Source organism: Furipterus horrens, unplaced genomic scaffold (genome assembly GCF_987537825.1).
Source record: "Furipterus horrens unplaced genomic scaffold, mFurHor1.1.pri manual_scaffold_13, whole genome shotgun sequence".
Taxonomy (NCBI): domain Eukaryota; kingdom Metazoa; phylum Chordata; class Mammalia; order Chiroptera; family Furipteridae; genus Furipterus; species Furipterus horrens.
In genome coordinates, this window is record NW_028327183.1 from 8,111,689 (window position 1) to 8,138,852 (window position 27,164).

General features: G+C 54.3%; 2 protein-coding genes and 1 long non-coding RNA gene across 4 annotated transcripts; 1 reads left to right on the plus strand and 2 right to left on the minus strand.

The window, feature by feature from the left end:
- Positions 1–1,488: 1,488 nt before the first annotated feature.
- ZNF319 (zinc finger protein 319) lies at positions 1,489–7,395 on the minus strand. The gene is made up of 2 exons (XM_090260749.1): positions 7,110–7,395; positions 1,489–5,291 (listed from the first exon to the last, which is right to left on the minus strand). Exon 2 carries the CDS (start codon positions 5,043–5,045, stop codon positions 3,285–3,287), a length of 1,761 nt encoding a protein of 586 aa, XP_090116875.1. The 5' UTR covers positions 5,046–5,291; positions 7,110–7,395; the 3' UTR covers positions 1,489–3,284.
- Positions 7,396–8,039: 644 nt separating this feature from the next.
- On the plus strand, positions 8,040–21,322 carry USB1 (U6 snRNA biogenesis phosphodiesterase 1). 2 transcript variants are annotated; one of them, XM_090259401.1, is made up of 8 exons: positions 8,040–8,192; positions 8,269–8,295; positions 9,062–9,228; positions 10,174–10,357; positions 13,322–13,375; positions 17,878–17,983; positions 19,091–19,174; positions 20,272–21,322. In XM_090259401.1, exons 1-8 carry the CDS (start codon positions 8,119–8,121, stop codon positions 20,374–20,376), a joined length of 801 nt encoding a protein of 266 aa, XP_090115527.1. In that variant the 5' UTR covers positions 8,040–8,118; the 3' UTR covers positions 20,377–21,322. The 2 variants fall into 2 exon arrangements, with proteins under 2 accessions (XP_090115527.1, XP_090115526.1); XM_090259400.1 differs by lacking the exons at positions 8,040–8,192; positions 8,269–8,295 and adding an exon at positions 8,780–8,947.
- LOC149994012 (uncharacterized) lies at positions 13,296–22,109 on the minus strand. Its single transcript, XR_016507623.1, has 3 exons — positions 21,902–22,109; positions 19,708–19,810; positions 13,296–13,976 (listed from the first exon to the last, which is right to left on the minus strand). It is a non-coding gene; the product is annotated as an uncharacterized LOC149994012 (long non-coding RNA).
- Between the last annotated feature and the right edge of the window lie 5,055 nt (positions 22,110–27,164).

The following is a 27,164-nucleotide window of genomic DNA, read 5'->3' on the forward strand; positions in this document are numbered from 1 at the left end:
GTTTGGGGCAGCCCCTGGATATCTCAAGGGCCGGCACAGAGGAATGCTCAGGCCCGCCCTGCCCATCTCACAGAGATGGTAAGAGGCTCAGGCCAGCTGGTGCACGTGAAAGGTCTTGGGGACAGGATGTCGAAGGGGGTGGGGACAGCCCTGACTTTCAGATGGGAGAGCTAGGCTGGCCCCTCCCAGTGCCCGCTTCATGCCAAGCACTCCTCGCGCGTCATATCACTGTGCCCTCACGGGAAGCCCGGACACGTTACCTCTGGCTCCTCCATTTCTCACATGAGGAAAACAAGGCTCAGGGGAGTCCCACAACCTGCCCAAGGCCTTGTCACTGAGGAGCGGCAGAGGCAGGACACAAAACAACCGGACTGCGGTGCTCTTAACCACAGCACCACGCCACTGACGCTATGGGTCACGAGCATGGGCTCCGCTCCCAGAGTACAGGGTCCCCTCCCAGTGTCCCCCTGCAGGGCTGAGCACAGAGCCAGCCACACAGTGAGAGCCTGACAAAGCTGCCAGGATGATGGGCTCCCGAGGGAAGTTGTCCTTGGTGGCCTGGCCTACCCTGGCAACGACTTGTGGACCCTGGGAGAATGCCCTCCCACCCAGGGCCACGCCTCCTGCCCCAGCCATCAGGAACTACTAATTCCCAAATGTGAAGCTTGTGGCAGCCTCTGCTCCTCCCAGCTCTGGCTCTCATCCAAGGTGCCACCCTCGTATCATACTGTGAGTGGTTGGGGCAAAGGGAATGACTGCCCAGACTAAAGAAGATCGCACTGGTGTGTAACCTAGGCGCAGTGTCTGAAGTTCCCCCATGAAAATGCTATGTTCTAAGAGAAGAGAGCCGCATCAGGTGCAGGACAGGTAAGAGACTTACCCGTGTGTGGCCAGGTGTGTTGCGCAGCTGCTTAAACCAGTTTATGCTGTACCTGTCACTTACAACCAAGAGAGAGCAGACTGAGACAGGAGGGCAGCAAGCTGGGGACCAGGAAAGATGAGGAGGGCAAAAGGAAATACGGGTTGATCGTGACCTTCCCAGAATCAGAGCCTCAGGTCTCTAAGGACCCTCGGAGTTCAGGGGTCAGCTGGGGAATTGAGGGGCAGAGACATGCCTGCATCCTTGTCATCAAAGGGCTAGAACTTGAAATTGAGCATCCATTTCCAAGGGTCCCAGGTGTCCTGCAGTTGGTACTGTCAGCATCATCACAGCTTCCCCACCAGGAACTCCACACCCAGGTCCATTTAATTCTCACAACAGCCAAGCAAGGGAAGGACTAACCTCCCCACTTCACAGATGAGGCAGCTGAATCCCAAGGAGGGGTTCCCACTCTGACTTGCCCTAAGTCACACAACCAGAACGTTCAGAACTCAGGATTTGAACCCACCCCATGTCCCAGTCCCAAGCCTGCCACCTGGCCTGCCAACCCCTCCCCCTCTCCACATCCCATCATGCCCCCGTGGAATAACCACCAGAACACATGGAGCTTTGGTCTGTGATGGTCAATGTCTTTACTTCTAGAGCATACATTGGACTCACTATATATTAACATCAAAAGGGGCTATCTAAAATGGACTCATCCTTTTTAAAAATCCAAATTCTCACATTTTTATATAAGATCCAAAATGGCATGAAATTAAACTATACAATGGTATGAATAGTGTAACAACCGCTTTTAGAAAGCAAAATGAAAATAAAAAATTAGCAGTTGGGACTCCTGTCAGCCTGGGCTCAAGGTCTTCTGAGGCGCTGTGGCTGTGAGCTGGCCCTGAGGGGAAGAGCCAGTCAGCCCCTCTCTGGGCACAGGAAGGGCACCCAGTCAGCTGGAGGTGATGGGCACTTTTGAGACTTGTTAAGGGGAGAGGAGGGCGAGGTGGGGCTCCCTGTTCTTCTGGGTCCTCGGCACACTGATTAAAGGGAAGGGGGCGGGAAGAGGGCAGGGGCAGAGCTGGGGTCAAGATAATCATTTTGATAATAAAGGTCCTCTGGGGTTCCCGAAGGCCCCGGACATCCAGTGACATTAGTGGGCTCCACCCACCCACTGATTTCCTTAACAACCCTCTTCCGCTGCCTGCTCCCTATGCCCTGACGCCCTCGGCTGGACAAGCCCTGAGGGAAGCCAGAGACATGGGAGACATTCGCAGGACCCAAAGGAGAACTCTCTGGCCTTGGAAATGGCTGGATATTGTCCAGAGCATCTAGGAGATGTAAGATCGCTGGGGTCCAGGCCAGCAGCCAGCCTGATGGGAGAGGGTTCCCCTGGGCTGGGAGGGCTTTACGCCATTAGAGGCCATTCACACGGTCCTTTCACCTGCCCCACCCTGGGTACACAGGCCTGGTCCTGGCCCTGAGGCAGGGCTGGGAGCTGATAGAGGCCACACCCTTGACACTTCAGTTCACACAATTCAAGGGGGAGGACACTTGTTCACTACCACTGACTTGGCCCTGCTTCCTGCAGGGCACCAGGGACCGGGCGGTGTAACAATCCCCCTCTTCCACATCTGGCTGAGAGCGCCTGCCCCACCAGAGCTTGGAATCTGGCTCCAAAGGTAGGAGGGGCGCTTCCAAAACATCAGGATTAGACCTCCATGCAAAGGCTGTCTTTCTTCCTTTCCCTGTGGCCAGCACTGTCCTAGGTGCTGTCCCAGGCTGGGTTCTCCCTGGAGGAGAACTTCTCTGCCTCCTCCCTTCTGGCTAAGCTGCTTGTGCTCCAGGCAGACCCAGCCCTCTTACACAGCTCACCTGTCAGAACCCTGGGAGATGCCTCAGCCCTGGCTGGAGCAGACAGGCCTGTGGCTCACGGAGTGCCCCAATGGTCCCCAAAACGCCGTCATGAAGCTGGCCTTCTCCCTCAAACAGCAACGTGAAGGGGGATGCCCTGCACCCAGCCTGCCTCTGGAGTCTAGCCCTTCTCCCAGACCCTACCACGACCATCCTCTTTCCTAACCATCTGGTTTCTAATTTGGCTAAAAGGTTTGGGAAGGTTGGGCTGGCAACCTCCCTGGGGTGGAGAGAGGCCACTTGACTTCCAGTCTGGTTCCAGGCCCCCAATGACAAGGGAGGCTGATGGCTCTCAAGGAAACGAATCCTGTAATGGGAAAGAGGATTGTGGAACCACAGCAATCTGGCTCCCTACCTCCAGGCAGGCACCAGGAGTGCCAGGCCCCTCGACCTGCCCAGTGCTCTTCTGTCCACATGCCCAGGGCCTCTGAACATGGAGCTGGGTCGGGGGACCTCCGTCCGAGGAGGCTGGGCCTGGCCTGGTGGGGGCCACGGCAGGGACTCAGGGCAGGCAGGCAGCGACCTGGTAGGCGCCCTCAGCGGCGGCGGCAGCAGCACTGTGCTGCGCGCTGTGCTCCTGCAGCAGGGCCACATCCAGGAAGCGCTCGCCACACCACACGCACTTGAACTGCTGCTCCCGGGCATGCACGCCCTGGTGCTTGTTGAGATGCTCACGTTGCTTAAAGGCCTTGTCACAACTGGGGCACTTGTAGGGCTTCTCCCCGGTGTGCACGCGCCGGTGCCGCTGCAGGTCTGATGCGTACTTGAAGCGCTTCTCGCAGTCCGGGCACTTGAGCGGCTTCTCACGGGCCGGGTCGCAGCGGTGCTGCACGAACTCCGAGGACGAGAAGAAGCGGCGCTCACACATGGTGCAGCGCAGGGGCTTCTCGGCCGGGGAGCAGTGGGCCAGCTGGTGCTTCTGCAGGGCTGACGCCCGCTTGTAGGCCTTGCTGCACACCGGGCACTTGAAGGGCCGCTCAGTCGTGCCCGGCAGGCACTTGTGCCGCAGCAGCTCGGCCGACTGGTCGAAGCCCTTCTGGCACACGGGGCACTTGAAGAGGGTCTCGAGGGTGTGCACGTGCTGGTGGTAGAGCAGGTGGCTGGGCTGCCCGAAGCCCTTCTCGCACAGGCCGCACTTGAAGGGCTCCTCGGTCTTGTGCGTGCGCCGGTGCCGCATCAGCGCGTACTGCTGCTTGAAGCCCATGGGGCACAGGTCGCACTTGAAGGGCCTCTCCGCGCTGTGCGTGCGCTCGTGCTGCCGCAGGTCCGAGGGCCGCTTGAAGGCCTTCTGGCACTCGCCGCAGCGGAAGGGCCGCTCGCCGCTGGGCGTGCATGGGTGCTGCAGCAGCTCGGACGACTCCTTGAAGTGCAGCTCGCACACGTTGCAGCGGAACAGGTGGTGCTCCCCCGAGTGCGCATACATGTGGCGCACCAGGTGGGAGCGGTGCTTGAAAGTCTTCTCGCACACCGAGCACTTGTAGGGCCGCTCGGAGCTGTGCGTGCGCTTGTGGTGCACCAGGTGCGACGACTGGCTGAAGCTCTTGTCGCACAGGGTGCACTTGTACGGCTTCTCGCCCGTGTGGATCCGTTCGTGCCGGGACAGCTCCGACAGGTGCTTGAAGGGCTTCTGGCAGATGGGGCAACTATACGGCTTGTCGACCTGTTCAGCAGGGGTGACAGCAGGCGGTGGCGGGGGTGCTGGGGGCAGCGAGGGGGCAGCAGTGGCTGCTGGCTCAGCCGCCTCGCCAGGCTTGTAGGTCTTCTCACAGATGGAACATTTCACCAGGCCGCCTGCGCCACTGTGCGCACTATGGTGCTGAGCCAGCGAGGTGAGCAGCGAGAAGCCCATCTTGCAGACGCCACAGACAAAAGGCTTCTGCTCAGCCTGCACACACTGGTGCTCCAGCAGGTCAGTAGCCTGGTGGAAGATCTTGAGACACTGGGTGCACTGGAAAGAACGGTCATTGCCCGCCAGGCACTGGTGCTCATGCGGGCTGGACAGGTGGGCCAGGTCATGACCACACACACCGCACTTGGGGCCCGGCTCTCCGGCTGCCTGCAGGGGCTCATGCTGCGGGGGCTGTAGGCCCGGGTCGGGCTGCAGGAGGATACCGTAGACGGCACAGCCCAGGGGGTTCTCAGCCGTGCCTGGAGGCAGTGAGTGCTCGGCTAGGGCTGGTGGCGGTTCTGCATGGTGCTGCGGCTGTGGCGGCTGCGGCTGCTGCGGCTGCGTCTGCGGCGGCTGCTGCCAGCTTTCCGACATGCTTGGGAAGATGAAACAGGGTTTGGACAGTAATGGCTTCAGTTTCCCTGATTAAGATGACCCAACCCAGAGAGAGAAGCTGCCTGGGATCAGGGATGGACAAGGACCTCAGACAAGGCACAGAAGAGGGACTGGTCAGACGGCCCAAGTCATTAACCAAGACAGACTCTGCCTACAGGACGAGGGGCTCTTCAAGGCAGGGTGCCAGCAATGCCAGGGAGGCTCTGCCTTCCCCGATGACGGGTTCTGTAGAGAAGAGAGAAATCATGAGATTGAAGCAGGGTCACACAGCTGGGCCCTCCTCTCCCTGTTCTGCCTGCATTTGCCACAGTGACATAAGTCACACCTGGGAAGGGAGACAGGCTCAGGGCTGGGAGATCTGCTCCCTTCACACACTGCAGCCCAAGAAGTCTGATGGCAGCTCAGCCCCTCCAGCGAAGAGATGGTGGCTGTCTCCACCCCCCCGGGCCTGGGTGTCCCAGCCTCCCAAGTACTGCCAACACTTTTTTAATCACAGGTGAGAGGCTGGGGCAATCTGTCCCCAGGTCAAAGAGGAAACAAATTCTGCTCATGCTCCAAGAAAAGACTGGCCAGTTTGGGCCACGGTGTCCAAAACAAAAATTTTAGCAGCCTAACTTTTTTTGCAACTGAATTCTAACTTGGAAGCCCAATATATAAAAAAATAGACCAAAGCATAGAGGCTCTGGTTGAGGCCTCCCTGACTCAGGACCCCACTGCCCAGGAGAACAGCTTGCTGGGTGGAACAGGCCAGGGCTCCCAGCTCGGAGGGCCCAACAGCAAATAGCCTCCATCAGTCAACATTTAAAAGCAGTGCATGGCACAAAGGACCATCTCAGAAACCTTCTCTTGTGAGGGGTTGGCCCCCATCCCTCTCAACTATCCCCTAGGCCCTCCACCCTGACCATGTGGCTGCTCTCTCTACACACACAGGTTGGATGGTCTTGCAGAGACCTGAGCCAACGCATGATGGGGGTTAAATGGTAGGTCCACAGAACCACCCAGCTTCAATGTCTACGGCAGAACTTCCCCGCTCTAATAATCTCCCAGAGCTCCAAGAAAGTGCTAAATTCTCTGATCTGACCGTATCAAGGCCTGTAGGAAGATACAAGCAATTACGAGTTTGCTCCAAGTCTCCAACTTTCTGGGTAATCAGTGGAAGGCAAGGACCACCCAGCCCAGGCAAATCTCTAACTCACCACTTTGTGGCAGCATAAGGTAATGACAGCGAGAGGGAGGAACTTTTAGAATTAGATGTAACCCACTTTCAGGTTCCCAGTTCCTCTGCCTCTAACACTGAAAAGTTTCTAAGTTTTCTCCTGAGGGAAAGAGGTGAAGGGATTGCCTTCACAGGCCAGCCTGGCCTCTAGCTGCTCTGCTAAAAGCTGTCATCCTCTGCATCTTCCGGAAAGAAGGAAAGAAGCCCTTGCTTTGGGTGAAGGCAGCAGGTTGCATGAGCAAGCAGGTGCCAAAGCCTCCCCAGAAAAGAGCGAAGCGGGGCTACTCCAAGGGCGGTGTAGGTTAGGCTGCACCAACACAGATGTTTTTACCAGCATGAATGGCTGCCAAGTGTAAGGCCCCTGGCCCGGGACCCCGGCTCCACTGCCCACCCAACTCCAGGAAGGCGCAGCCATGAGGCCTCTCTGATCTCGCTGCAGAGAGACTAGGGTAGGGAGGCAAGGGGAGGCCCACACCTGCGCCCCACCCCAGCTCTTCCTCTTCCCTCGGAAACCGAAAGCCCATCACCTCCCCGCCTGCACTGCCCGGCCGGCCCAGCTCAGCTGCCTCCTGTCAGCCCTCGCTGGGTATGGCCAGGCCCCTGCAGCCCGAGCGCTGGCCCCGCAAGCGAATGGGCCCGAGGAAGGCCCCGGGGCCGCAGGCCGGGCCCGGGAACCGGCTGCGCCTCTAGGCCGGCCTGGACCGCCCAGGAGCTGAGGCGGCCGGGTCGGGCCGGAGGGTTGGGGGAACGGCCGGGCCGGCTGGGGAAGGGGTGCGGCGGGCGCGGGAGTGGCCCCCAGACTCAGCCCCGGGCGCCCAGCCGCTCACCTGCTCCAGGCCGCCCGCGGCGTCAGGCGAGAGGCGAGTGGCGACCCGCTGCTCTCTCCGCCGCCCCTTTATTCCGGCTCGATCGGCCAAGGCGCGGCCTACGCGCTCTGCCAATCCCCGACCTCGCGTAGCTGCTGCGGCCGGCCCGGGGGAGGGGTACGGGCTAGCGGCGGCCGGAACCGAGGAAGCGTCGAGCGTGGCCGGGATAGCGGTTCGGGGAGGAGGAGCGCCAGGAGGGCGGGCAGACCGACCGACAGCCTCGCAGAGACCGGAGGACAGGCGGGCGCGCGGGGGCCAGGGAGGCGGGGCCGGGGGAGGAGCGCAGCCGGGTGGAGGCGGCTACGGGAAGAGCGGACTGAGCGGAGCGAGGCCGCCCCCTGCCGGGGACCCGGAGGCCAGGCCCGGCCGGGCCGGGTCGAACAGCCGGACGCGCAAGGTGGCTTTCCAGTCGCGCGGTCCGCAAGCCTCAGCCGACTCAGGGAGAGGACTCTGCTTCCGATCATCCTGCTCCGCCTTAGGGGAGGGGGCTCTAGGGACCCGGCTCCCGGCCCGACCCGTGCACCCTGCGGTCTTCTGCACCTGGCCCGCCGCTGACTGCTCAACGTGCTCTAAGGGGAGGGGCGTCGGAGCTCGGACTTTGGGCCGGCTTGAGTAGGGGGCTTCCGGACCTCCGAAGAGCAAGGATCTCCACTCTGTCTAGTGCGCTGCCTGCTGACTTAGGGACCGTCCGTATCTGGGCGGCCTGGTCCCGGGGGGCTACAGACAGAGCCCTAGACGATCTGTGAAATGGGCATCGGAGGCTAGGGGTACGGGCGCCTCCGAGTTGCCCTCCATGAGCCGCAAGGGGCAGGTTGAGTGGTCTGGGTAGGCGGTGTCTTTTGCTCAGGCCCCGCCCTGGGGCGGGTCTAACTCAGGCCCCGCCCCCCTAAGGGCATTTCCGGCGCAGCGGAGTTCCGGGTGCTGAGCGTAGCTGTTGGCTGGTCCGCCCTGTTGTCCCAGAGGAGATCCCATGAGCGCGGCTCCCCTGGTGGGCTACAGCAGCAGCGGCTCGGAGGATGAAGCTGAGGCCGAGGCCGGGGCTCGGTGAGGAGCGAAGAAGTCTTTCTCGGGAGGGTGCGGGTTCACGCGAGACCCTAGGGGACCGGAGTGTAAAGGGGAGGGTGGGAGAGTGCGGGGCGGGAAGGAAGTTCCAGGGGACACCCCGGGACAAAGCTCCAGAGTGCTCCCCTAGCCCCGGCGAGGCCAAGGTTTAGGAGGCAAGAAACCTGGGTTGGCGTCACCCCTGCCACTGGCCATCTCCCGGCGCGCATCACTGTCCCTCCCTAGGTCTGATGCCTCATTTGCAGAGATGTCAGTTGCAGAGTAGTAGCTGAAGCGCTGGGGAGTTTTTTCGTTCATTCAATAAATATTTATTGAGCACCCACTCTGGGGACTGGAGACTCAGCAGTGAACATAACCATTCAAGTCCCTTCCTCTGTGGAACCCTGGTTTGTAAGTGCTCGGCCTGGTGCTTGCTCGGTGCTTTCCAAGCAGTATCTCAGTTAATCTCACAACAGTGCTGTCAGGTAGAATCCACGTTACAGATGAGGAAGCGGAGGCCGACAAAGGGCACATGACTGGTCCAAGACCACAGAGCTAGGAGACACTACTCCAGCTCAGGCCTGTCCCTTTAAGGAAGGTGACGTCTGAACCCCACGCTGCTGCCCTGCCGGCTCAGCTGTTTCCCACTGAGGACCATGCTCTGCTGAGGTCTGCCTCTCGGACTTGCTGGGAGACCCCAAAGAGACAAGAATGCGGGAAGAGCTTCGCAGTCACCTAGATGCTGCTTAGAGCACCTGGTGAGAAATGGGTGCACAGTCACCCTGGACAAGGGGTTATAAATTGTGTTGTATACACAGAAGTACAGAATGCTCCGAGGATGGACGTGCTCATTTTCCCGTTTTCTCTTGCAGTGGCCAGAGTCCCCTTCCCAGCCAGAGGTTGCCGGTACCGGACAGTGTGCTGCACATGTTTGCAGGCACCGAAGAGGGGCCTGAAGATGACCGTGCAAAACACGGGGGCCGGGTGCGCACCTTTCCCCATGAGCGGGGCAATTGGGCCACCCATGTCTACGTTCCATGTGAGTAATGTGTGAAAGGCAGGTGGCTGAGACCAACAGGTGCCCCTGGATGGGACTCCAACCAGGAGGAAGAAGCCGGAAGCCTCTGACATTGGTGGTGGGAAAGATCGACTCAGCACAGAGACAGCGAGGTTCAAGAATTGGGGAACTTTTCCGTCAACTTATTTTCAGTTTTCAAATCATTGCCTGTAATAGTTTTTATTAACCCTAGGTATAGTGTCTTCTGCTCATGAGGAGATCACCAAGGGAGGGTTAGGGCAGAGTTCAAGGCCATCCCAAGATGCAGCTGCAGCTGGCACTTGATTTCTAAGAGGGCCTTAGGTGTGCTGGGATCTAGTCCCACTCGCACCCCGACCCTAAGAAGTGAGTGACAGGCAGAAAATAGTAAATGCTTTGTCTTCAGAGTCGGTCCTTACTCCACGACCCACTACTCTGGGGGCCTTTTAGTAAGTCACTGGACTTCCCAGAGCCTCAGCTTCCTCATCTTTAAAATGGGGACGATGATAATATCTATCTCCTAGGACTTTTGTGAAGGTTAAATCAGATCAGCTATGGCACGTTCTTAGCACAGTACACAGAGTGAGTAGTGGCTCTCGTTACTATTTTGTGTTAGGTCACAAAGTCTTAGAACCCCCGTTTCCCCGTCCACAGGATGGGAATGCGTCTCTCTACTGCTTACTCACCAAGGCATTTGAGCAGATTGAGTAACACACTGCGTTTTGTTTTGTTTTTTACGTGAATTATTTACAGTGAGCCTAAGTGTGTTACTTCTATAACCAGGAATACGTATTAAGATATTGTTAAAATACATAGACGTGGGCAGCTGTCAAGGTTATTTTCTCCTAAAACCCAGAGTGAAAAGAGTCTTCGCCTTCTGGACTTCTTCACTCAGTCATGCCCCCCTGGCTACGAGAATGGCCCACCCTCTTCACTGTCCCCCTCCAGATGAAGCCGGGGAGGAGTTCCTGGACCTGCTTGACGAGCTGCTGTCCCACGCCCAGACGTACGTGCACCGGCTGGTGAGGATGGAGGCCTTCCACCTCAGCCTGTCCCAGAGTGTGGTCCTGCGGCATCACTGGATCCTCCCCTTCGTGCAGGCTCTGAAAGACCGCCTGGCCTCCCACCAGAGGTGAGTGCCGAGGGCTCCCCCTGCCCCGCCCTCCCCTCTGAGGCTCCTCCTCCTGTCCTGAGCTACCCTGGGCATGTGGGGGTGGCGTGTGTCATCCCAGCAAGGAGGCCACGTTTAAAGGTGAGACCATCTGGAGCTGCTCGCTCTGCACCTCACCCTGTGTGACCTAGGCCCACCACGTAAGCCCCTGGGTGCCGGTCATAGGAGGGGTGGTAGCTGCCTCAGAGGGGACTTGGCAGAGTGAAATGAGATCATGCGTGCCCTCAGCATGGCCCTACCTGGATCCTGCTTCCAGTTCTATCTGCCAGCCTAGGGCTATTTTTTTTTTTTTTTTTTCTTAACTGTTCCATACATCTTCCTACCAGAAATACCTTTCCTCCTTGACTTGGCCAGATCAAAGCCCTGCTCCTCCCTTGCTCTCCCAGTTGGTGTTTCTCCCAGCATCCCTCAGTCCCAGGGATCGTCGTGCCAGGCTGTGTGCACCCTAGCATTCATTTCACTCATCCTCACATCCTGTCATTCCCAGGTCCCCTGGACCCAAGTTCCTGTAGGCCCAGGAATGCAGCCTCTCTGTGAATCACCCTACCTTTTTTCCAGGTGCTTTGCTCACTGCAGGCATCAATTGGACATATAGTGAATGATTGAGCAGCCAGAGAGAGCCCAGAAATCATCCTCTGGATCCTCTGATGTTCTAGATGAAGCCTAAGAAGCCACCCATGTGGTTTTTCTTCAAGTGAGGTGTTACACAAAAACCCAGATGTATAGGTGAGAGAGAGAGAGAGAGAGAGAGAGAGAGAGAGAGAGAGAGAGAGAGAGAGAGAGAGAGAGAGAGAGAGAGAGAAGGCCTGAGGCCCAGGAAGCCCATGGGACTGCTCTGCCCAGCTGGAGACCTGCCCATTTAGTTTAATCCCTTCTGAGGGCCAGAGGAGGAAAGGATTCACTCCCATCTAGTCAGCTGGAGAATCAGGACTAAAACACATCTCTCCACCTAATCCAGTCCCTGCCACCTTTTTTCTAATGGTCACTACCAAATGTATTGAGTCATATGTATATCAGCTATGACTCTCTTCATGGTGCCAGAAATCCACCCCAATGTGGCTTAATGAAAGAAAGTGTATCCAGGCTGGTGTAACTGAACAGTTCAGAGGTAGCACTGGCTTCGTGCAGGAGCGGATCAGGGGGAACAGAAGATGTCGGATGGCACCTGAGTCACCACCTCTCAGATCTCTCCTATCTGTGTTGGCTTCATTCTCACAACCATCTCCAGGCTGCCTATCCACCAGCCTGGAAGGACAGCTCTCTCTTCTGATAGCTTCAGCAGATGTCACAGGAATGGCTTTGATTGGTCTGACTTGACTAACAGGTTCTCCAGAATTCCAGAAACACCAGAACCAGTTCAGAAAACTCATCCTTAAAATTCTGCTCCTCTAAAACACTCTCATACCAAAATCTGTAGTAGGGTTCCCTAAAGAAACAGAACCCACAGGATAGAGGTATATAGAAGATACAGATACACATATACAAGTACATACAGTTAAGAGGACATTTATTATAGGAATTGGCCCACACGGTTATAAAGGTCAGAAAGGCCCACAGTCTGCCATCTGCAAGCTGGAGAACCAAGAAAGCTGGTGGTGTAACCCAGTCGAGTTCAAAGGCCTGAGAGTTAGGGGCGGAGGGCGGGGGTGGGGGGACTGATGGTGTTAGTCCCAATATGAGCCTGGAAGCCTGAGAAGCAAAGGCTGAATTCTGAGGGCAGGAGAAGATGGAAATCTCGCCCCAAGCAAAGTGAATTTGCCCTTCCCCTGCTTTTTTGCTCTATTTCAGCCCAGAATGCCCCCATGCTGGGGAGGGCCATAGACTTTACTCAGTCCAGCAATGCAAATGCTATTCTCGTGCAGAAACACCCTCACAGACGCACCAGGAGATGATGTTTTACCAGCTCTCTGGGCCTCCCTTAGCCAAGGCAACTTGACACATAAAATTAACCATCATCGTTGGGCACAAACATTCACCATCCACACCAGGATGTTTGTCAGGCACCTTGCAGAACACTTCCTAAACTACATTTAACCAAGCTCCTGCTGGTTCCATTATCCCGGACATTGTCCCCAAAAGGGATGCACTAGGAGGTGGAAGGCTGACGGGAAAGCCAAAAGTTGACTGATTCTACGCAGATGCTGGGGTGTTGCATTCCCTCCAGGCTGAGACCTTGGCCTGGAGGCTGTAAACAATCATTTTCTGTGATAGGATTTGCTGAGTGAATCCACAAAGGAGAGCAAACCAGTCTGTGCCTCTGAGATCTCCTAGTGTCCCAGAGACACAGTGGGAACCAGCCAGAGTCAAAGCCCTTGCCTGGCTGAAGCTGATGGTTGCTGTGTAACTGATCTGAGTGGTGGGTGGGTGGGTGGCTGTTTCTGCCCCAATTTCCTACCAACAGAGACCCACGAAGGCTTCATAGACTAGAGCAAGGGCTTTGGAATCAGGCAGCCTGAAGTTCTACCTGTGGCTCATCAAAGTCAACCTCACCAAGCTTTGGTTTTCTTGTCTATAAAATGGGCATAATTATAGTGCCTGGGACACACGGAATGCCCTTGTCATTGCTTAGACTAGATCAGATTTGTCTTTTTTTAAAACTGCAGGGGACAAAATGTCCCTTAAATGATCTATTATCACCTACTTGGTAAATAAGACTTTCTCACTTCCCATCAGTAAGTTGAGATAGCCTCAAATTGTTTAATGGAACGAATGGCTATTAATAAAATTTTTGCAAGCATCGCGATAAAACTATGTTGTACTTGAACTGTGTGAGTATTTGAAGTCTTGCCCAGCTCTAATATTTTAGGGTTCAACTTTACACCTGATATAGGGCGACAATACTAAGTATGAAATGAGTTAACTATATTTTCAGAGTGCTATTTTCTAATATAAATTCTGATTTTTTTTTTTCCTTCTAAATTTCAGATTCTGCTTTACTGCTGACCGGGTAAAGATTTATACCAATCAAGAGAAAACCAGGTGCGTCCTCCCCATTGGCCCTGTCATTTCCAGAAGACTCTTTGGAGTAAAGACTGAGGGCTTGCTTTGCGCCTGGCCTTGTCTGCCAAAGTTGTTCATTTGTTTGTGTTTTAACCAACTCTATGACTACAAAGGCAGTTGTTCCCAAACCTGAACCTTTCATTAAGAGAAATAATAGAGGAACGTGGGGGCGTGGGGAGCAGAGTTAGCAAAAACATCTTGGTGTATTAAAAAAAGCCTGCAGCTGAAGAAAACCACCTGGGTTCCTGCCCAGCTCTATCCCCAGGTTAACATTTAGCCCCCATCTTCACGTCTGTGACCTTCCGTGTCTGTGCCATCACATGCCTGTCCTCGGTACAGCCATCCTCGGGCACTTGTGAGGCTCAGATGAGCCAAACAATTCTTTGATGAGCATGAGAAATTATCATTATCACAGCATGAAAGCGAGCCTCCCCGTCTGAGCTGGTCCCTGAGCTGCCTCCTCTGAGCACTTCCGGGAGGGGGGGCTCACACGTGCCTGTCTCTGCTGCTCACACTCGCTGAGCACCCACAAGTCCACAGTGAGGAGTTGCCGCAGGCCCTGCTTGGCAGGTCTCACATCCTGCAGGGGAGACAGATAATAAAGCAAACGAGATCGTTCGTAACTGTTATGTGAGATGATAGGAGCAGGTGGCCAAGGAGGGCATGAGGGAAGTGCCCAGGGAGGTCACATTTGCTGGGGACCTGAGGCAGAGCTGCTGCAAGAACTTGCCAGCAGAGGACACAGCAAGTGGAGTGACTCTGAGGCAGGAAGGAGCTTGGGGTGTCCGAGGAGGCCAGTGAAGGGGAACCCAGGCAGCAGGCAGGAGGGTGCTAAGCAATGTGTTGGGCAGGCTTAGCTCGTGCAGGGCCTCCAAGTCAAGGGAAGGAGTCTGGGTGTTTGGTGTAATAGAAGCCATTGGAGGAAAGGAGAGACATGATCCGATCGATCTGTGCTGTACATGCCAGTCTGACCAGATCGTGTGTGTGGCTGCTGAGTGGAGCAGAGGTGTAGGAAGCAGGGCAGACGCAGGGAGAACAGAGAGGAGGCAGGTGTCGCCGTCCAGGTGAGGGGCCAGTGGCAGCTTGGATTCAGGTGGTGGCAGTGAGAGAGCCAAGAAGTGGCCCCATTAGAATCAGCTGGAATTCCCAGTGGGCTGGATCTGTGCACAGTAAGGGGAAGACTCAAAGTAGATTCCCGGGTGTGGAATTGGAAAAGCTGGCTAAGTAATGGCCCCATTTTCTGTGATGGGACACACTGGGGGAAAGAAAACCAAAAGTTCTGCTTAATGCCTGTTCAATTTTGCTGCCTATTAAACCTCCCATGGGGATGTGACCTACACAGTAGTGTTGCACAGGAAAGGGGGGCCGGGAGCCTGTGTGGTATTTAAAGCAGGGCTGGGTGTGATCAGACTACTGGGAGGGTGCAGATAGAACAGATCAGGCACTGAGGATGGAGCTCTGCTGCCCTTGGCCACGCAGAGGTTGGAAAGGAGAAAGGGCAGCAACTTCTGGCCAAGATGGAGACGTAGACAGACGCACTGTGTCTCCCTCCACAACTAAGAAGGAATACAACTACCTCAAAACTAGATTGAACCAGAAGTTCCAGAAAATTGAACTGCATGGAAGTCCAAAAAACAAAGATATAAAGAAATACTCATCCAGACAGGTAGGAGGGGCGGAGCCAGGGCAGAGAGGACACGGTGTGGTGGCAGCAGCATTGTCGACAGCAGCACACCGGTGGAAAGCATAGTCACACGTTTTAAAGTCAGAAGGGACACTTGGGGAGCGTTCCCAGCTCCTCACCGGACCTCGCAGCCCACAGTCCCAGTACCAGGGAAAATCAAGCCTCAGACTGTACAGACCAGTGGGGGTTGGGGTGGAGGAAGAAACTGCCGGTCTCAGCAGAGTTCGCTTGTTTAAAGGGTCCCCATGGTCCTAGAATGTCCACAGACCCACCCACTCTGGGAACGACAACCAGAACAGCACCTAGAGAGGTGCCAGTCCCATACGGAAGTGGGAGAAGTGCCTGGAAAAGGAGCAAGTACTGAGCAAGTGGCATTGTTCCCTCTCAGACCCCTCCCACAGTGCCACAATGTGGTGAAACGGGTCACCCTGTACTGAAGAATATCTAAGGCTTCACCCCTTACATCATAACAGGAGCTACAGCTCTACCTAAGACACAGAGGCAGTCAAACACAGGAGCCTGTCAAGTTGAGTAGACAGAAAAGTGTGGCCCAAAAAAGAGAACAGATTAAGGTTCCAGTGGGAGAACTAAGTGACGAGGAGATAGCCAACCTAACAGATGCAGAGTTCAAAACATTGGTGATAAAGATGCTCACAGACTTGACAGATATCCTTAAGTACGGGAAACGCATAAGAGAAGAAGTGAAAGCTATGCTAAATGAAGTGAAGGAAAATCCACACAAAACCAGTGATGAAGGGAAGGAAACCAGGGTTCAAATCAATGATTTGGAACATAAGGAAAAAAAAAAACAGTCAACCAGTACAGAAAGAGGAAACAAGAATTGAAAAAAAAATGAAGAGAGGCTTAGGAACCTCTGGGACAACTTTACACGTGCCAACAACCGAACCATAAGGGTGCCAGAAGGAGAAGAGGAAGAGCAAGAAATCGAAAGATTGTGTGAGAAAATAATGAAGGAAAACTCCCCAAATTTGGCAAAGGAAATAGACACAGAAGTCCAGGAAGCACAGAGTCCCAAACAAGCTAGACCCAAAAGACCACACCAAGACACATCATAATTAAAATGCCAAAGGTTAAAAATAAAGAGAGAATCTTAAAAGCAGCAAGAGAAAAGCAGAGAGTTATCTACAAAGGGCTGCCTATAAGACTTTCAGCTGATTTCTCAGAAGAAACTGCAGACAAGAAGGGACTGGCAAGAAGTGTTCAATGTGATGAAAAGCAAGGACCTACAACCAAGATTACTCTATCCAGCAAAGCTATCATTTGGAATGGAAGGGCAGATGAAGTGCTTCCCAGACAAGGTGAAGCTAAAGGAGTTCATCATCACCAAATTCTTATTATATGAAATGTCAAAGGGACTTAAGAAAAAGAAGATCAAAATTATGAACATTAAAATGACACAAACTCACAACTATCAACAACTGAATCTAAAAAATAAGAACAATCCAACTAAGCAAACCAGAATAAGAACAGAATCATAGGTATGGGGATCATTTGGAAGGTTATCAGCTGGGAGGGGGAAGGGGGAGAAATGAGAAGATGGTGCAGGGACTAAGAAGCATTATTGGTTGGTACAAAATAGACAGGGGGGAGTTAGGAAAGGGTGAAGCCAAAGAACTTATAAGCACGACCCATGGACATGAACTAAGGGGGGTCGGATTGCTGGAGGGAAGGGGGGTACTGGGCAGAGGGGAGCAAATGGGGGAAAATTACAATACCGTAACAACATAATAATATACTTTAAAAGAGAGAGAGAGGGGGCGGCAAAGGACACAGCAAGGAGGCCACAGGTGGGATCCAGCCAGGACTGTGCAGGGTGTGGTGGCTTGGAAGCCAGGAGAGAGGAGGGATGCAGGCGGGGAGGCCTGAGCTGCGGCAGATACTGCTGAGCAGCAAGGTGAGGACAAAGTATCCGTGGGAACATGGAGCTCCTTGGCAGCTTGAATGAGCAGTTCCCGACAAAGTGGGCTGAGGTTGGGAGGTGAGGAATTAGGACTGTGAAGGCAGACAGTTCACCTACATGAAGTCTTACTAGGAGTGGCGGGGGTGGGGGGGGTGCCTGCCCGGCTGAAGATATGGGTTCCAGGGAGGGTTTTTAAAGATGTGAGAGGCCCTGCCCAGTGTAGCTCTGTTGCTTGGGCATTGGCCCTCAAGCCAAAGGTCGCCAGTTCAATTCCCAGTCAGGGCACATGTGATTGCGTTGCAGGTTGCAGGTTCGGTCCTGGTCAGGGCGCTTACACAGGGCATGTACAAGAGGCAACGGATCGATGTTTCTCTCTCACATTGATGTTTCTCTCCCTCTCTTTCTCCCTCCCTTCCCCGCTCTCTAAAAATAAATAATAAGTTTAAAAAATTAAGGGTGAGAGAGAGCACGTATGAGTGCTGATGGGAGTGTAGCTGGTACTGCAGAGCCAAGTCCTCAAGGAAGGGGCCAGACCCCAGAGTGGTGACGGAGAGATGGGCGCAGGGGCTTCAGGCGAGTAGGCTTGGCAGCGACAGATAAAAGTGTTCCTGCAAGTGTGATTAGAAGACCCTGGGAAGGAAGGGGAGGTGTGTGGTTGGAGCTAAGGAAGGAACGTTGCCAGACGGAGGAGGGGAGGCTGAACTAACCGCTCAGAGAGCAGGAAAGGGAACTGCCCAGGGGACAGGTGGGAAAACCCTCACGGTCCAAGGTGCTCGGCTTGCTGTCTGTCCCATCCTCTGCCCCATCACTGCTGCTTCATGTTCTCAGAGGCTGCATCTCATGCCCCGGTGGTCTCCACTTCTGTCTCTCCACCAGGACCTTTGTCGGGCTTGAGGTCACCTCCGGACATGCCCAGTTCCTGGACCTGGTTTCAGAGGCAGACAAAGTCATGGAGGAATTTGACCTCACCACTTTCTACCAGGTAATGAGCGCGGCCTTTTCTCTTCCGGTGGCCCATGTATAACGTGAGAAAAACCAGCCTTCACTTAGAGGCAAACTAAGAGCCCTCCAGAATTGTCACCTGGCAAGGGTCCCGAGTGCCGTCCTTCGAAGGACGCACACCACCCCTGGAGAGCTGAGAGGCCTGAGGTATGGTCGGATGCAGCCCATCTGGAGTCCAGCATTTCTCAGGATTCCTTAGAGTTCTCTTCTATGTATCTTAAACATGCACAAGAGGTATGCCTTCTACTCCATATTGTTTTCATGTTTATTTTTACATGTTTTGAGAAGCCGTTTTCCCCAGTATTTTTTAATAAAATTAATACCCCAAAGGGTGTAGCTTCACATACCTTCCTGTGCCTTGGCCCGTGCCCTCCAGGGGTACCCCGACTCCAAGCTGAGTATCAGGGCCATCGGTTTTGCCTGGCACATTCCTTTTAAATCTTCCTGAGATATATAAGTGTGAATTTGAATGGAGAAAATTATTGTTTCTTCATGATTTTAGACATTTTGGTTTTTGTTCATTTCATCTTAAAAAGTGTGTCATCTGTTGAACTATGTTAGATCAGAGAATAGACTGAGTGTCCCGGATTTTCTGACTTGCTACAGTATGTAAAGGGAAGCCTTTGAGGACAGGACTGTCCAGACTCAGGCCACCATCACAAAACATCATGGGCGGGGGGCTTAGACAACGAGATTCACGTTCTCACAGTTCTGGAGCCTAGACGTCCAAGGTCAAGGTGTCAGCATGGCCAGTTTTGGGTGAGGACTCTTCCTTCCTTGTAGACAATCATCTTCTTACTGTCCTCACATGGCAGACATGTGTTTCTTCTTAAACAGTCATGACCCCCATGACCTCCTCTAAACCCAACTGTTTCCCAGAGGCCCCCCCCACCTCCCAAAACCATCAAAGTGGAGGTTAGGGCTTCAACACATGAATTTAGGGGGACACAGTTCAGCCCATAGCAAGGACCAATCCAGGGCTATTCCTTCTACCTGTAGAGGGGGCTTGGGACCTGTCACAGGTCTCTGTGATTCCCGAGCCCGTCAGGGCACCTGGGTGACCACTTCTTCCGTCGTTCCCCTGCAGGACCCTTCCTTCCACGTCAGCCTGGCCTGGTGTGTGGGCGATGCGTGTCTCCAGCTGGAAGGGCAGTGCCTGAGGGAGCTGCAGGTGAGGTCCCAGGCAGGAGCCCAAGGGTGCTAGGCATGGGGTGGGGGTGGGGGGTGCTGAGCTCCAGGGTGAGAGGATGTTGGGAAGTGCGAGGGGAGCTCCCTGACCCTGGGGGCAAGGTGGGCAAACCTGAATCCCAGGAAATCACTGGCATGGCAGGAGGCCCCCCACCCCACCATACCTTGCTCCTGGAAGTGCACCCCAGACCAGCAGCAGCACCTGGGAGCCCATTAACACTACAGACTCTGAGGCCCCAACCCCGACTCAGAAATCAGAACAGCACTTTAACAAGACCCCTGGGGATTTGTGTACAAGATAAAATTTGAGAGGCCCTGCCCTAGAGCACTGACCTGAGAGGGTGCTGTGGGCCTTCCCTAAAGTCCTAGCCCCCCTCCCGCCCCCCGCCTGGAGGTCAAAGGCTGAGGTGCCCACAGGGGCCTGGCAGGTGTCAGAAATGAGTGACACATGCCAGGTAAGGAGCGTCCACCTTCACAGCCTCTCCCATGTTGTGATAAGTAGATGAAATAACTCACGTGCCCGTCAGCCAGTCCACAGAGAGGCTGCTACTCCTGCTCGGGTCAGGGAGGAAGAGGGGAGTGCTGCCATGCAGGAATACGGCTGCCGCTGCCGCCACTCCTGGTTTTCCAGAGAAGCCATAAATCCAGATCTCCCTGTGTTCTAATCTTGGCAACCAACTTCTCTTAAACACACACACACATTTTGCAAGCCAAACAAAACGTGCACGCTGGGCACGACCCATGCGCCACCATCAAGCAGCCGCCTCTGCTGTCAGCCTGGTCATGCTGGAGGGGATGGAGAGCTCCGGGTTGGGGCTCCAGCAGACCCGGGTCCCAATCCTGGCTTACGGGATTCCGTAACCCAGGATTCTGGGCACCCGGTGCCTCCTCTGCAGTGCTGGGAGGACAGGACCGACCTCACCAGGCTGCAGAGCTGATTAGACAGGATCACTGAATGCGAGGCCCGGAGCCTGTGGGGCCTGGGTTTCCCTTCAGCGGCGCCCAACCCCTGAAGGAGTCTGGTAGGCTGGGTCCCTGAGTCCCCTAACATGAGTGTCCCCTCCTGGTTCCCGGTTTAAGGAAATCGTGGACCGGTTTGAAGACTCGGAGATGCTGCTGCGCAGGCACGCCGACCAAGTCCGCTGCAAGTCCGGGAACAAGTTCTTCTCGATGCCCTTGAAGTGAGCACCAGCAGCCCTCCCTGCCCCAGAAGTCACTGCAGGCCAGGAGGAGATGGGGCAGCCGCGGGGAGGCCTGGCCGTCCCTGGGGGCTGGTTCTCTCCGGGGCCCTCTTGGGTGGCAGGTCCAGTGCTGCGGCGTTGTGGTCATTCCCAAAGATCACCAGTAGAGGGCAGCCTGGGCTCCCTAGTTCTAGGTCTGTGGTTTCTTACACAAACACAAGATGGGGTCACCCGGTGAGCCCACCCATACTCAGCCAGAATCCCCATTGTAGTCCCTCCAACAAACGGCCCCTTCAGCTGTTGCATTGTGATGCCGTTGGCCTCGGACCAGCGCTTTTAAAACCGTTGTGCCCTGGCTCATCCCGGCTCCAGCCGGGACCTAGAAATCCAGATGGGCAGGTATAATCTCCCTGTTCTCAGTGTGTCTGTCACCCTCCCTCCTTGAAGCTTGTCACCTTTATTTATTTATTTCTAGTCTCACCTCTTCCTCTGCCAGCCTCGGACATTTCAGGGCCAAGGGGCAGGGTGCTAATTTGAGGTTCAGCATCAGTTTTCCCCGTTCCTTCCTCCCACGCACCCCCAGCCAGGTGCCTGGGGAGACTGGAGCAGATGTTTCATTTTGGCCTCCCCGGTGGCTTTAAGCCAGGCCTCCAACGCTTTGTGACCTCTGGTTTCCCATCAGCTTTCCAAGAGGCAGAGAGAGGCGCCTGCCCCAAGTCAGGGTTCGCTTTCTGCAGCCCCCACGTGCCTGCGGTGGCCTACGGGCCCTCTGAGGAGACACGGACAGAGGGCCAGGGGCTGCATGGGGTTTTTGTTCTTCGAGCCCTCACAAGAGCAAAGGACCGATCCTCTCCAGTTGCCACCTGGACTTCTGGTGATGGATGAAGATATATTTTTATGTCCAAGTTTTAAATTACGTTCAATAAATAAAAATCAGTTTATATTTTGTATTTTGTTTTGGATTGCTTCTGTCCAACTAGGTGCGCTTCACAGTTTGGGGGGACCCTGGGAATCTGTGATGACCACTGATGTGGCCATAGAGATATCAATGCTGGGGTAGGGTCACCCAGCCTGCCAACCTGCACACCAGGGAGGTCGCACACACCGCAGCCAACCCAGGGCTTAGCGCGTGGCGGGGGTCGCCGCGTCCCTCATCAGTAGACACAGTAACATTTAGACCTGATACTAACAACTTGAAAGCCCTTTCTAGGACCTTCTCATCTGTTCCTCCCGATAACCCCCCTGAAAGGCAAACTGGGTAGGAATGATTATTCCACTTGTACAGAACAGTTTCAATAACTCGCCTGCGGTCACGTGAAACATCAGCGGTAAGGCCTCACCCCCAACCCTAACCTCAATCCTGCTTTGGTCAGGCCTGAGGAGAAGGTGGGGAACAGGGGGGCTTGTCACCCTGGCTCCCACTCTGCCTCCTGCACCGATGTGCTTCCTAAAGCAAGCTCCCAAGCGCTGTGCTGCAGGTCCCAGGAAGTCACATTCTGTGCCTTGTTCCGCAGCCCCACCACACTGACCTGCTGATTCAACTCCGACTGGTCCGTTGGTTCTGGCTTGGGAGGTCACGCTGGAGATAGAGACGAAGGAGCTGAGCATCCTTCTGGCAGTGCAAGGAGCACAGCAGTCTGGCCACGCGGCCAGCACTTACGGACACCCGCTCTGTGCCAGGTGCTGAACTATGCAGCTGGGCGAATCAGACTCATCCGGGCCTGGATGCTCATAATGGGGTGGGGGGGGGCACTGGCAGGGTGTGCCAAGGGGAAGCCCCATCCCCGACTTTGTACCTCTCAGCCACCCAATTTCCTGCAGGTTCCAATTTCAGGATGGGAGCCAGCCTCCCACAAGGCAGGTTCTGTGGGCACGGACCAGCTGGCTTTCCTCATCAGGGACACCAGCCTCCATGTTGGGTGCTCCCGCTTCCTGGGAGGGGGCTGGAGGTGAGGTAGCACCAGCAGCAGCAAACCGAGAGGGCTGACCCGTGGTGTCCAGGGGCAGGATGTGGCGTGGATGGAATCAGAGTGCGGCAACTTTGAGAAATGGGCCAAGATCAATAACGGGCTCCTCACGAGAGAAGGGAAGGTGGTGATAGAGGAAGGAAGCGGGAGACGCTCTGTGGGGGGCAGGACGGAGGCCAGGCTGGGCGGCAGGGCTGGGCGAGCGCCCAGACGCGGAGCGAGCCGCTGACAGTGCAGGAGCAGCTGGGGCTCTTCCTTAAGAGGCGATGTGTTCCGGATGCGCTCGGGCGACAGAGGCACGACCAGAGCAGGCCCGGTCCACCCCCGGCAGTCCGACTCGCAGTCAAAAGACATGCTCCTGACGGGGATGTTATCACACCAGGGAGGGTGCGAAATCAACACATCTGGCCTCGGTGTCCTCAGATGTCCCCCGCAGGGCAGGGAAGTGAGCGTCCGATCATCCCTCGCCTCTTTGGCCCATTTCCAGCTGGCACTCTTGGCTCTCTGCTCCTCCTCGGCTCTCCAGACCACCCGAGCTTTGTTTCCAAGGAAGAGGGGAATTACCTCGGCTTGTTTGTTCACTCCTTGTCTTGGGACCCGGAGCCTGAGCGCCAGTGGGGGGCAGCCAGGGGTGGGGGTGGGGGTCCTGGGGCTGGTTTCCATCCACAGTGCCTTTCCTTTACCAAACAAGGGGCCTCGGCCACTACCTGAGCCCAAGCCTTCCTTTTACGCGTGAGGAGACAAACCCAAAGAGGAGAAATGACTTGCTCAGGGTCGTGCAGTAAGTGAGTGCTGGGGCCGGAGCCCCGTGGCGGGGCTTCTAACACAGAACTGTTTGGACAGCCCCTCACACCCCATCAGGGTCTCAGAAGGAAACTGTGCTGCGAAATGACACGCCTGGGCTTTCATTCAAAAGACTCCAAGGAGCAGAGGGTGGGGGGAGGTTAGGGTCTAGATGAAATGATATTGGCAAAACGTGGAGAATGTTTAAAGCTCGCCGACTGGAGGGTGGGAGTTCGCACATTTCAGACCCTGTGGTCCCCTCAGGCCCTGGGTGCTGGCCAGACCCAATAGGACCACAGATCACTGTGACAGATGGATGTACCAACCCACCTTGGGCCCTGAGCTACCTGTAGGTGCCAGAACCAATCACTGGGAACTTCAGGGTCTGGGCACAGAGATGCCATCTTCTTCGGACAGATAGCATATACCCCAAGAGAGGAAGCTCCTACCAACAGAAAAACGACGACCAAACTAACTTACCACAGACCTCCAAGAGCATTGCTCAGGGTTCCCAAGCACCTCTCTTTACTAGATAGCACCCTAAACTCAAACTTTTTTTTAAAAATTGCCTGATTGGGAATAAAGAGTGTGAAAGATGTCACAGTGTTCGGTGAAAATGAGGCAACCCTGCTGTCCGTTTCTGAAGTCTCCTATACGCTTCCCAAAAGGAAATTTCAAAGTCAAAAATTTAGAAATCCATTTGCCAAAGGAGGGACCCCACGGACAAACTTTGTCAGTGGAAATGGATGAAATTGCCCCAGCTTTTCTCCACACCCCGACTCCCTTTCCTTGAGGAACCTCTGTCAAACACCAGGTAATGTCCACCCATTGTTGGTGCTGACAAAGGTTCTTTGTTTGACCAAACTTTAGCCAGGCTCTCGTGGACCCTCCACTCAACAAGGCCCATCCATGGACTTCCTTCCAGAATCCAGTTTTATCTAGAATCCCGCTAAGTCAGGTTGATTATCTGATCTGCCTCCTCATCCCCGCTATCCCCCCCCCCCCCCGCCGCCCCATAGTGATACCTGATCACCCTGGCCTGCCTTCAGTCAGAACCCTTCCAGACTTGATGTCTCTCTCATCTGAGTGACTTTCCAATCACCAATGTCCCCCACCCCCAATTTGCTCCTCAGCTATAAATGCCCACGTGTTCCGGTTCTATTTGGAATTGAACCCCGTTCTATGCTGGAGTGTCTCCCTGTTGCAATAGTTTTTGAGCAAAATCCTCCTTTACCACTTTAACATCTGACCAACTCTGGTTGTCTTTAACAGTTTGTAGTTATGTGACACGGATCTGGGTCATAACCACAACCAGCGTGACCTAGATGACCTAGACTTTTGTCCCACTATCTGCTTGCCCCTCCCCACGACTCCCCAATGTCACTCAAAGCCAGAAGGACTTGAAGGGCTCCACCCAATAATCCAAGGTTTGCTAGACAAAACATTTCTGGTCCCCACTTGTAATCCATGCAGTACTCCCCTTTTGGCTGTCAAAAAACCAAATAGGCAAAGATATGGATTAGTCCAAGATCTTGAGATCTATCCATAAAATCGTTAAACCCAGATTTGCCTTGGTGCCTAATCCTAACACTCTCCTGGCTGCTGTTCCTTCCAACACCCAGCATTCCATGGTCTTTGATTTGTGTTCACCTGGTTTAGGATCCCCCGTCATAAGGAATCCCAAATACTTGTCTGCCTTCCCCTGGGCTAATCAACAATATACATTAACTGTTACGCTCCAAGGATTAACTGAGGCTCCTACTTACCACACTTCTTGCACACCCTGATTGCCAGTTGGAAGAACTTAAAATTCCCAGGAGACTCTGTTTAATCCAATAAGTAGATAACCTCCTTCTATGTTCTGACCGTTACAACTCCTCTGGACCCTGAATACCTTCGTAAGCCATGAGTGAGAAAGGGCCACAAGGCCACCAGAGACAAATTCAACTGCGCTCTCTGTGTGTCTGCTATCTGAGTCATGATATTTCGGCTGCAGATAAACCTGTCTCTGTAGACAGAGCCTCTACAACTCCCCGTTTTCCTCTCCCTGACAAAAAACGACAACTGGAAAGCTGCTGAGGCCTTGCGGGGACCTCATCTCTCTATGTCTGCCTCATGCCTCTCCACTGTGACTGGGAAGCATCCTATCCAACGATGCTTTCAAGAACTTTAAGGGCTCTCTACTTTCACCTCCCACCCTTGGACCTCCCAATTACTCCCTGCCTTTTCCCTTGTTTGTGCATGAGCCAGAAGGTCATGCCCTTGGAATGTTATCACAGAAGTATAATGGATGCCAAAGACCTCTGGGATATTACAGTTTGGCCTTTGACCCAGTAGCCAAGGCGTATTCCCCTGGGAGACATGGCTGCAACCACCAGACTCGTCCAAGCCACCTCTGATTTAGCATTAGGTCACCCACTTGCCACACACGTTCCTCAGGCTACCCAGACGCTATCACTTAATGAAATTATGCAGCACTTTCCTGTGTCTTGACTTCCTATGAAATATTACTCCTTCCCACTCCCATCACCATTCATCACTGTCTTCATCTTCACCCTGCCTTCCTGTACCCACCGATGAGACGCCCCACGATTGGGCCATTACCACCGGATCACATCCTATCCTAGGCTAGCTTTATCAGAAACCCCTTCCCCCAAGGAGAGTTACTCTTCATGTTTAAGGCTCCTACCTCCGAAGGAGGATGGGGCGTCCCAGGCTGCAGATGCCATTACAAGTCACCATAAACTTCTAGAATACCAAGCCCTGCCAAATGTCAAAGCAGCCCACATAACCGAGCTCGTTGCCCTTACTTGGGGCCTGCATAGGAGCAGAGGGAAGGTTAACATTCACGCTGATGTCTGCTGTGCCTTCGGGGTGGTATGTGGTTGGAGTGTGTTGCAGAAACAGATTTTTTTGTGCTATGTCCCTTGGTTTTAACTATAGTGATCTGCTGGGGCAATAACATTGCCTGTAGAAGTTCTGCTGTCTGGGGTCCATTTCTGACTAGCATACCGGCTGCTGGCAGGAATCCTCGGGGTTTCTGGTAGTTACCATCACCGCTGGCCTTGAATTCGGGACTCACCAACCATGGGAGATCCAGCACACTATTCTCCATCATGGCCTCACCTTCCATATGACCCTGGCGGCAGAAGGGGTCACTTGCACTGTGATCAGAAGCAACTGCCGCACCTTTGTCCCCTACAATCTACCTGCCGTCTTTGCCATAACCAGGATGGTTCGAAAGGCGAGCGGAGAAATGTGTGGATCACCGCCGTCACGCTCACGCCACCGGGGAAGGACAACAGATCGTGGGCTTCTAGTCAATCCGTGAAGGCCTACAAAGCTGGACACAGAGGTCAATTCAGTCTCTAACCTTCATCTTTCCGTTTATCTTCAAAGCATCTCTCTCATTAAATGTCTTGTGGGTCATATAGTCCAGCAATTACCCTCTATCGCCAAGTCTCAACAGATCAGTCAGCTGGTTCTAAAGGAGTCAAAGCAACCAAGTGAGAAAAGGATTTATACTGTTCAGAGCACAGAAGAATGGCTCTTCTTCCCCTGAACAAGAGGGGAGGCTGACAAAGATTCTTTGCTTGGTAGAAGTTTAGTCTGGCTCCCGTGAACCCTCTCCCCAGCAGAGCCCATGCCTGTGCTTCCTGTAGGATCCAGTTTTAGCAAGAAAACTTGCTAAGTCAGCTTAGTGAGAATTCCCCACCCTTGATGTGTCCGGTTCATCTCCAGAACCCCACTGCCCCCCAGGTGATATCTGATCACCCTGGCCTGCCTTCAGCCCTGGACTTGAGGTCTCCTCTTAGTCATTTTCTATCCACCAATGTCCTACCCGCTTGCTCCTCAGCTGTAAATCCCACCTGTTACTGGTTGTATTGGGGATCAGGCCCAGTCTATACGGAGTCTCTCTTCCCCATATTTATATTTTTAAATAACCTCTATCTTCGCTGTTTTACTTCTGTCTGTTCTCTTTAACAGTATTCTTTTTCTTTCTTTTTTTTTTCACCTGGCAAGTCAGTGGACAGGTCAATTT